Source organism: Mytilus edulis, chromosome 14, assembly GCF_963676685.1.
Source record: "Mytilus edulis chromosome 14, xbMytEdul2.2, whole genome shotgun sequence".
In the NCBI taxonomy this organism is placed as follows: domain Eukaryota; kingdom Metazoa; phylum Mollusca; class Bivalvia; order Mytilida; family Mytilidae; genus Mytilus; species Mytilus edulis.
The window spans coordinates 31,459,921-31,471,722 of NC_092357.1; the positions used below are offsets into that span (position 1 = coordinate 31,459,921).

At 32.5% G+C, this 11,802-nt stretch overlaps 1 protein-coding gene across 1 annotated transcript in view; it reads left to right on the forward strand.

Moving 5' to 3' along the window:
* LOC139504116 (transient receptor potential cation channel subfamily M member-like 2) overlaps positions 1-3,625 on the forward strand; it is a 100,718-nt gene extending 97,093 nt beyond the window's left edge. The window contains exon 16 of the mRNA XM_071294177.1: positions 541-3,625. Within this exon, the coding sequence (XP_071150278.1) occupies positions 541-573 (33 nt within the window). The 3' untranslated portion in view covers positions 574-3,625. The remainder of the gene's footprint in view (positions 1-540) is intronic.
* Positions 3,626-11,802: the final 8,177 nt, after the last annotated feature.

The window sequence follows — 11,802 nt, forward strand, 5'->3', positions numbered from 1 at the left end:
TTTAGGGTCCCGCTGAAGCACTCCTCCGGCTGCGGAATTGATTTTCTGGCTGTATTGAAGACAAATTGGTAGTATCCGGCTGTTTTCTGCTCTTTGGTCGGGTTGTTATCCCTATGACACATTCCCCAGTTCAATTCTCATTTTCTTTTCATAATCTTTAAGTTAAATGAATCCTGTCAAATGAAAATAATTGCTAACAAGAACCCTTCAAAACTCTGTAAGAGTTTTCGTTTATGCTTGACACATCTTTTAGCTAATTGATTTAAAAAAATGTAACGATAAAAAACTGTCAGGATACTAACAAATAAATATTTTAGTGTTCCAGGAAAGTAATAGTTTTCCTTTTTACTATAACAGATCATAGAGCAATTTATATGTTAAAATCTTACAACAATAGTCTTCAATCCATAGACGTAACGCATATATGTCTCCTGTAAATTTTTCTTTAACATTTGATGAAAAAGGAACTCATCCATTTAGTTGTATTGTTTGTTCTTTTGTTTCTTGGTAATAACTTGTAAACTGCAGATATTCTTGTAGTTCAGTGTGAAGATATTCCAACCGACAGTCTAACAAATGGTACTGTCACTGTAACGGAAAGAAATATTGGCTCCACGGCAACTTTTTCCTGTGACGCAGGACTTTCACTGGTTGGCAGAAAATCTAATATATGCACATCATCAGGCTGGAAAGGGAAAACCACAATGTAGTATGACTGCTAACTTTATCCTTTGATTGGTTGTTATATATGTAACAATAATATCACAATTCTTAACTATCTTAACTACACAAAATAAGTAAATGTAATTTTAATTTAATAGTTATAATCATACTATTATATTTTATTTTGACGTAAATACACTCATCATAGATACCAGGACTAAATTTTGTAAACACGCCAGACGCGCGTTTCGTCTAAATAAGACACATCAGTGACGCTCAAATCCAAAAAAGTTAAAAAAGGAGGGAGGGATACTCTTCTCGAGCAGAATAGGATGATCACTGAAAGAGACACACGTTGACGTAATCTCATAAAGGCAAAATAAACAGTCGCTACTGTTTGCAAAAAGCATGTGGTATCATTCCACATTGGCAATGATTGAAACAAATACAGGCAACAGTAGTATACTCTTGTTCAAAAGTCGATAAATTGATTCAGAAAAAAAAAACAAAATCTTGGTTTCAAACTAAAACCGAGGGAATACATCAACTATGAGAAGAAAACAACTAACGGAATACGGAAATGTAACAAATGCAAACACAATGTAACATACATCGAATCGAGCTGTAAGATAACAACTGTCGTATTCCCAAAACACTAAATGTTGGCATCGTATCCAGAACAGTGGAAGTTATATCAAGAGAAGTAAATAATATCCAACGTTTTATGAACTATGGCATCACTGTCAAAATACAAGATAACGCTAACACGAACCCCACAAAACGCTGAACGAAAGATTATTCTGTTATGCATTATACATGTTTTGCTATATGAAACTTAATGTTACGTTTTGGGAGTGAGGTTCTTTCGGAAAATTATCAAATAAAACTTGTATTCTAGTATTTCGAAAATGGTAGATTTAGGTACAAAAATCCAATAAAACGCCAAACACAGTAAGGAATTTTTTCAACGATAAAAAGTCACATAGCAATGCATAATAACATTGTTTACTAATAAGCTTTGATCAACAGACTGAAAAGTATCGAGTTGCCTTGAAACATACATAATATTAGCTCCTGGACACTATCAGCTATACAGCTATCGAGTTGCACCAGAGAACATGTGATAAGTGAAACCATTGGTAATTTTAAATTGGTTTATGGCTTGTGTTCATGTTGATACTTGTTTCTTGGGTTGGGTGTATGATACGAATCATAAAAACTGTAAGAACCGCAAAATGTGGTTGTACATGTCAGATCGTACTTATCCCAAAAATAAATCTTTATGTTTGTTATCTTCGAAAAATAGAAATATGACAGGAAAACATAAGCTTTAAAATCGAACAACCTTTAGCAAGCTGTATTGTAAGATAGTTAGGAAAGGTCATTAAAACATTTAATGTTGTTTTGATATTTTTAGTAAAAATGTTGTGTCCTGAGACAGTGGCTTACTTTGGTGGGTCAAAGTACATATTCAAATGTGGCTTGGCAACTTGGAACAAAAGTTCAAGATCACTGGAAATCACCTTCGGTATATGGAAAGGTCTCGTGATGCTACCAAATAAACATATGAAAGGGCGGAACCACTTACCTTTCCAGATCACCAGATATCACCTTCGGTATTTGAAAGGTCTCGTGATTCTACAAAATAAACATATGAAAAGGAGGAACCACTTACCTTTCCAGATCACCGGAAATAACCGACGGTTTTTGAAAGGTCTCGTGATTCTACAAAATAAACATGAAAGGGAGGAACCACTTACCTTTCAAAATCATCAAAAATCACCTTCGGTATTTGAAAGGTGTCGTGATTCTACAAAACACATGAAAGGAGGAACACATTACCTTTCCAGATCACCGAAAATCACATTCGGTATTTGAAAGGTCTCGTGATTCTACAAAATAAACATGAAAGGGATGAACCACTTACCTTTCCAGATTAGCGGAAATCATCATCGGTATTTGAAAGGTCTGGTGATTCTAAAAAATAAACATGAAAAGGAGGAACCACTTACCTTTCCAAATCATCGAAAATCACCTTCGGTATTTGAAAGGTCTCGTGATTCTACAAAACACATGAAAGGAGGAACAAATTACCTTTCCAGATCACCGAAAATCACCTTCGGTATTTGAAAGGTCTCGTGATTCTACAAAATAGACATGAAAGGGAGGAACCACTTACCTTTCCATATCACCGAAAATCACCTTTAGTATTTGGAAAGGTCTCGTGATACTACACAGGACATTAAAGCTTTTTGGACATAAATCAGTAGCAGAATTGAAATACACCCCTTCCATCACCAATATTAGTGTGGGCTTTTTATATTATTGCGGTTTATAGACGCGACAAATTAAAGTAACAAATATAAACGGTAAACATCTTATATTACCTCGTGTTTATATTATTACGTGAGGATGACACATATTTACCTGGCTTGGTATCAAGTATGCTGACAGACGTCATCCGATGAATCCGGATGTAATGTAGAAGTTGTTCAAGCTGACAAAATCGAAAAAAAAAGGATTATTTATCCGAGGAATAATTGACAAAACTTATCTGAAAGTTGTTATCGAAATTCACTATAGCTTCGTATATTATTTTTGTTTAACAATTTGATTCATTAACGAGCCTTGTTTTGAACGGATGCTCGTCTTGTGTACACAATGATAAACATGGTATGGTCGATGAATTTTAAACTGATATCACTTGTTGTTGGCTAACTGCAATGCCGATGGTGGACATTTGGCTTCTATTGAAACTGCTGAAGAAAACACTTTTATATTAGGCGTTATTGTATTGATGCAGAACATATTGGGAGTACCTGGTATGAACATTAGGAATTGTTTTGATTTTTTTGGTTTTTTTCTGCATCAATTGACACAGAAAATAATGAAATCAACCGATTTTCATTATATAACGTTTTTATATAACTTTTAAAAACTAAGACGATACATGTATTTGTATTGAAAGATAGACTCTTATTTTGTTATGAAAATAAATAAATTCATCATAGATAGCAGGACTAAATTTAGTATATACGCCAGACGCGCGTTTCGTCTACAAAAGACTCATCAGTGACGCTCAAATCCAAAAAAGTTAAAAAGATCAAATAAAGTACGAGGTTGAAGAGCATTGAGGACCAAAATTCCTAAAAGTTTTGCCAAATACAGCTAAGATAATCTATGCCTGAGGTAGAAAAGCCTTAGGCAGCAACCATTTGATTTTCGGGGGGGGGGGGTTATTGTTTTTTTTGGAAAAAAAAGTTGGTTTGCAGTTTTTGGAGAAAAAAATAATTTGTTTTTGAATCTGTGAAAAAAAAATGTTTGTTTTACCTTCAGCTACCACTATATGTAATGCTAAAATTGAAAGAAAAAAATTGTTTTCGACTTGTCGGGAAAAAAATTGTCCAGAAAAAAAAACCCATGGGGAATCAAGCAATTCAAAAAAGTGAACTTCTTGTTAATGTGAACAAATGAGAGAATTTTCTTCAGAAAAAAGTATATGTACAATGACAACCAACCAACTTTTAGTCAACTTTTCATTTGTTTACTTATGTTACCTTATACATTATATGTATGCTTCTGAAGTATGCTGCTCGAGAGTAAAGTAGGACCCTGGCTCAGATTTTTAATAAATGTTTTACGAAAAGCTATTTACCCAGAAAACTGGTAATTGATAAGCAATACTCAAGTTCAAAAGTGATAATTTACAATTATAGCCTTTGTATGTGGTCGATGCAATGATATATTGACCTGAAAGAAGTGTATTGACTGATGACGTAGTCCGAAGTCAGTATATTTCTTTTGGTCGATATATCCCGTATCGACCTAATAAATAGGCTATAATTGTTATATTATTAATTTCCGACCATATTTGTTTCGAAATATCAATTGTAATTGTTGGAATGTTTTAGATATCATATTGTCTCGTAGACATTAACAACATATTAGTTGTTATTTCTATCATTTCATTTCATTTTTTTATTTTTACATCTTATGTATTTGAAATCTTTTTTTTTCAAATACTCCATCATAGATATTTATTGATACATAATTTTTACAATATCATGAAATTCATTACATGACGTCACAAAGTTTGTCGGTTTTTAGATATTCTAAAAATAACCGTGCAATATGCTTTTTGCTGTGCAATATTCTGTCCGCCGTTTTCTATCTACCTTTGAAAATATAGTTAAACATGTGACTATCCCTGAACGAATCAAATTAGTTAATATACAAATTAATAATAATAGATAACTGGTGTCAAACAAAAGGCCGATATCATATTTGTCTGTTATTGTTTTGGAGTTTGGAACGTTGTGTTTTTAAGCATTTCTTTATCCTATTGAAGAAACATAATACAATAACAAGTACCAAGTCAGGTTTCATGCCTTGATATTCTACAATTAACTTGTTTCACATAACAGATTTATTTTGCAAACCTTTTCACTCAGGAAAAGAAATTGATGTTTTTTTTATATAAGTCGTGCTTTAGATCGTGTCTGACATGGAGGTCTTATGTATAAACTCAGAATTATTGGAATAAGAGGAAAGTTATTTAAGTGGGTCATGAAGTCTTTGTCATTTCGAAAACATAAAGTTGTTATTTCTGGTAAACCTCGGAAAGTTTTAGTTTAAAAGCTTGATTCCCTCAATGATCAATATCGGGCACCTTACTTTTCTTAGCATATATAAATGACATTTGTAGGCGACATAGACTGTAATATAAAACTATATGCTGACGCAACTTCCCATAGCAATAGAAGATGAATATGTAGCAGCGAGCAAACTTAATTCTGATATAAAGACTATGAACAATTGGTCAGTCCAATGATCTATAAACTTTAATGTAAACAAAACTGAAGTTATGACAATTTCCAAGAAATCGGTGAAACCCCATCATTCCCTTCTTTATGTGAATGGTAATATAATTTCAGAAGTAGAAAGCTATAAACACCTTGGTTGAATTTTTCATGAGGATGGATTGTGGCATTTTCGTGCCAATAAAATGATTAAAAAGATACCTCCCAGATTAAATTTAATTCGTGTTCTAAAACTAAAATTGAAAAAAAGTATTTACAAGCTATATATTCAAGTTTTATCCAACCTTTATATGAATATACAGATTTTATCTGGGACAATATTCCGGACTATTTAAGTAAAAAACTAGAAAATATGCAAGTGGTAGCGGCTAGGATAATTTCTGGTGGTACTAAGTTATCATCCATAAATAAATTATACTTCGAAACAGGATGGGAGGTACTATCAGAAAGACGAAAAAATACAAAATTATAAAACAATATTTAATGTTTCAAAATAAGAACCGTGATATTTTAAGCGATATCATACCTCAACAATTGTTTAATATTTATAACCATGATACAAGATAAACAAATGACACGCAACATATACAGTGAAGAACAGCATTATATCATAAATCTTTTATTCTATCAGTTATTCGATCCTGTAAAGCTTTTCCAGACGATATCAGATTTAGTCCATCTAAGTTTACATTTAAACGTTAACTTAATCAAAATGTAAGTAGAATACCAAATTATCAATATCATTGAAATTCGTCATTCCAAACTTCTAATAGATTGCGGTAATCTAAACTTACATTTTTTTTAAAAGAAAACTTGAAGAAAGTAAACACTCTTCTACGATAGAATCGCGAGCAGTAAATATTTTCTTCTCGAGTTTAAAAATTACCCCTTGTTCGAAAACGTACGATAGACGTTCCCATACAATATAAAACACTCATGTTTGGCAACAATAACCTCAATCAAATAGAAATAACATTGAGAATGGAAACTAAGAATGTGTCAAAAAGAAAACAACCCGACAATAGAGCAGACAACGACGAAAGGCCACAATGGGTCTTCAATGTAACTATAACTCCCACACCCAAATGTGTCCTTCAGCTAGCCCCTAAACAAATATTTTAAATCTCGGTCTATTTCTGAAATTAAAATTCTTACATACTTTTGTTTTTTTAACCCTGTATGCTACTATTGCCCATTTGAAATTTTAAAATTGTTTGTATAAACATTGAACGACAAAATATATGACGTATAAAATTTTCTGACGTCAGACACGCGAAGCAATGAATGTGTTTGTAGATGGATGTTTTCGTGTTCTGTTTAATTGTTCCTTTAAAATTGTGACACGATGATGACTGCTGTATCCATATTTTGACTATTTTATTTATCATGTCTGTTTAGTTCAGGCATCATTGTAAATATAACGAAATTTGATGAGAATGTCAAGAAAGTAAGAGGTTTATTGCTGAAAACAGGTTTAATTCACCATTTTCTGCATTTGAAATGCCTTTACCAAGTCAGTATATGACAGTTCTTGTCCATTCGTTTTTAATGTGTTTTGTCATTAGATTTTGCCATGTGATTATGGACTTTCCGATTTGATTGCCCTCTGAGTTCAGTATTTTTGTGATTTTACTTTTTATGTATACTAGTTCAGTGATAATTGACGTCATACTAAACACGGAATTATACAAAAGAAACTAAAATTAAAAATCTTACAATACTAACAAAGGCCAGAGGCTCCTGTCTTGGGACAGGCGCAAAATTGCGGCCGTGTTAAAACTTTTTTTGGAGATCTAAACCCTCCCCTAATACTGCTAGTCAATGTAGAAAAAATAAACGCGCAACAATACTCTCAGTAAAATCCGGTTTAAGATAAGTCCAAGTCCGATGTCAGAATACGAAACAAAAGAAAATAAATAAAATGACAATAATACATAAATAACAACAGACTACTAGCAGTTACTGACGTGCCAGGCCCAGACCTCAATTAAACTGATTAAAAGATTATGTTATCATCATATGAATATGAGGCACAATCCTCCCAAATATGCAATCTTTAAAGACCTGACAAAAGTATCGTAGCTATATCCCTTCTTAATAAGTATGTTTAAATGATTTGTTAGCTTTTGAGGTGAATACCGACATTTTTGTGCTTTGTAAAGAACATTACCATAAAAGATTGGATGTGAAATACCTGAACGTATAAGATGTCTGCATGTTGAGTTATATTTACGAATGATTTCCTTATACCAATGATAAAATTAAGTAAATATTTTGAATAGTTTGTGATATCAAAAACCGCCGGTACATATATATAGGAAAGATCAGACGAAAAAAGTCTACTTTTTATTTGGAGTTATTTTTCTTTTCCTTTTTGACAGCAAGACAGATTAATATAAGGGAAACCTTGTTTCCGGATCCCTTATTATTTTATGTTTCATTGTATTGATATGTATATGACATCTACATAACTTTTATATGTTTGATGTATAAAAAATTACGAATTCATACGGTTTGTGTTAACGAGTTATCAATATGTTAAATTTAAAAAAAAAATATTGAATATTACAATTGTTAAGTGGTTTGACAAAGCTCGTGTATTCTTGCTTCTTTTTAAGTTTGTGCTTAGCCTGCTTTCATACTATATACCACCTTTGAATTTTATTACATTTCCCGCTAGTAATGACATGGTTAGCATTTAAAAAACCGGACTTTATTCTAGCAAGGTAATTCATGATGATTTTTTACTCTTTCATTTTATAAGGTTCAAAATAAAGATATAATCTAAGAAATTTCTGGTTTGAAACAAATCTTTAATTTCAGTTTTATGTATGTCGACATTCATAACATTAAATATATTTATCTGACTCTGTAGATATACATTGCATATTATGTATATCGTCGATGAAACAAAGACAGCACAACATCGGCATAATTGGATTATGAACATTTTAAGGTAAATCATATTTCCTCCGATAGTTTATTTTAAATTTTCCAAAATTAGGATTTGTCTATGTTTTATCCAATAATATAATGAAAATCATGTGGGAACCCTATATACCAACTATTGCGTCTTCTCAATTGACTAGTTTCAAATTTTTCGTGTGGGGACCCTTTATTACCAACTATAAGGTATTGCGTCTTCTCAATTGACTAGTTTCATATTTTTATGTGGGGAGCCTTAATAACCTAGTATAAGGTATTGCGTTTTCTCATTGTTTAAGTGCCATACGGTGTCATATAGTTGCTAACATCCGCTTTATTAGAACTGTGTTGGATAGTTGTCTCATTAGGTCCAAGGACCCAGTTATCGTCCTTTGGTTTTCGTTGTCTAAGGATATAGTCCCTAATGTGAACAGTGTATAACTTGAATTTAAAATTTGATACACTTTCCTAATCTTCTTCTTGATATTAAATGCATGAGATATAAGTAGGGGGATAAAATTACATGTTAAAAAATTTGGGTGCTGAATCTTTATGTTAAGTAGTGAGTTGGTCCAGTTCAAAAAGATCAAATTTTATTACGTCTGAAGCTGTCAAACTGAATTTTAGACCCCCAAAACACAGAATTGTCAATATTTTGAGTTAGAGCTGGTAGAAGTTTCTATGATTTTGATCATTTGTCTTACTAGTAGTACAGTACCCTGTAAAAAATGTTTTTGAGATAGAGCAAGTACGATTTTTTTCATTTGAATGTATTGTCAAAAAGAAATGCACTACGAAATAACTGTGTTCTTGGGCCATCATTAATCATACCACATTTCCTGATTTATATATTCAAGGTGTTAGTTAGACATCTATGTCGTTACATTCATAACAGATGCTATATTCTTGATGGCATTATTTTGTTAATTCTTTTAAAGAAATTTATGCAGTTTGAAACTCTTATTTTCAGTTATTTTTTTATTTTACATTTCAAGATAGCATTCTTTCTTATTATTTTGATATCATTATTTTAGCATATTTCTGGATTGGCCTTACAGACGATAACGCTGAAATGTCATATAAATGGTTGTCTGGCGAATCACTTAACTACATTAACTGGGATCAAGGACCACCACTGTGCTTTTGTAGTTAAAGATGATTCTTTTAGGTGGACTGACGAATTTTGTAACGGAGTCTTTTCATCGTCCGTTTTTGAAATTCGCTAAGAAGAATTGAACCCACATTTTCCATGGTTGAAAATTAAAAATCTAAAAATGGGAAAAATAACATACAACTACTTTCTTTAGAAAATAAAAGAAAAAAAAGGAAATAAGAAAATTCCAAACTTTTATATAATATCGAATGGTGAAAGATTTTAACGTTTTGTTAGATCATATTGAGTAAAGAAACTCATCAGAGATACCAGGATTGAAATTTTTTATTTGCACCATACGGGTGAAACAGACTTTGTATGATTTGTCTAATGCCTTTCGTGTTTTTTTGTTTTTTTGTTTTTATAGTTGCCTGGATTGTGAGACAATGTTGGCTGATGTACCCTTAGTTTTGACAGTTGAACCTGTTGTGTCTATTTATTTTACTCGCACATTGTTTTCAATATGATGGAATTTTGTGCGACTGTCATTCGAGTTAGAAGTTTGGCTAACTTTAACCAGGTTTCATCCACTTTTAAGAAAATGCCTGTTATCTATTGGTTTGTTGTGTTTGAGCTTTTGATTTTGCCGTTTGACGAAGGACTTTCTAATTTGAATTTTCCTCAGAGTTCCGTATTTTTGTATTGTTTTTATTTCCTGTTGACAGACATATTTTCACTCTCTTTGCACCTAAGTTTAGTACATTAACCACAATATGAAGAAGAAGATGTGGTACGATTGCCAATGAGACAACTCTCGACATGAGATCAAATGAAACAGAAATTAACAACTCTCTGTCACCGTACAGTCTACAACAATGAGCAAAGCCCATACCGCATAGTTAGCAATAAAAGGCCCAGAAATGACAAATATTAATCAATTCAAATGAGAAAATTGACGGCCTAATATATATAAAAAAAAAGAATTAAAAAAAAATATGTTACACATAAACGAAAGATTACCACTGAATTACAGGCTCCTGACTTGGGACAGACACATACATACAAAAAGAGGCGGGGTTATGCATGTTAGCGGGATCCAAACCCTCCCCTAACCTGGAACAGTAGTGTAACAGTATAACAACGATGAAAGCACAACATCGGAGCTAAATATAAAAATCAGTTGAAAAAGGCTTGAAAAAGAGGGACGAAAGATACCAAAGGCACAGTCAAACTCATTAATCGAAAATAAACTGACAACGCCATGGCTAAAAATGAAATGGACAGCAGACAAACAATAGTACACATGACACAACATAGAAAATTTAAGAATAAACAACACGAACCCCACCAAGATCTAGGGGTGATCTCAGGTGCTCCACAATTGGTACCCGTCGTGTTGCTTATGAGATATCAAATCCGGTTAATAGTCTTATTCGTGAGGTCAAATTTATGAAAGGGAAGAAGATTGTAGTTACGACGTAAGGAACATACCCGATATCATTTGTTAAACGGTTATTAAATAACGGTCAACCAACTCGTGATGGCGTCCGTAAAATTTACGAAAAGATGATTTCAAGTTCACCATTTGGAACTCTTGATTTAATAGCTTCCTTGTGAACAACAATCCTCTATCAAGAAAATCATGATAGGAAATGCAAGCACGTGAATACCGTATCAATTGGGAAATATATACACTGTATGCAGGTACTGCTGGAATGTTGCTACTTAGAAATGGAAAGTTAACAACTGGAAAGCTGAAATCATCAACCCTCATTGTCAATTTCTAGATTTAAGTCAAGATATCAGGCAGACTTAACTGTATCTGTTGTATCCTTTATCTCTAGTTCAATGGGATAGATGCATTCGACATAGTCACCAAATTTTGAATTATTCAGTGAAAAAACATCATCTATATAGCGGAAAGTAGAGCTAAAGGATATTGCTAACTTCTTATCTTTCTTCCTAAGAAGTTCCTGTATGAATTCAGCCTCAAAATAATAAAGAAACAAGTCGGCAAGAAGAGAAGCACAATTCGTTCCCATTGGAATGGCGATAGTCTGTTGAAAAACACATTTTCCGAACGAAACAAATGTGTTGTCAATCAAGAAATCAAGCATCTTGATGATATCAGTTTCAGAGAATTTTTTGTTTGAATCAGAGTGATCCTTTACAAAGTAGGATTTATCCCTTCACAAGACAAGATACTTGTATCTTCGTTGGCCATTCTTTTTTATGAAACAAAGCAATACCAACTCTTTCAATTAGTCTTTTTGTTTTGAATGTGGAATACTTGTATAAAGT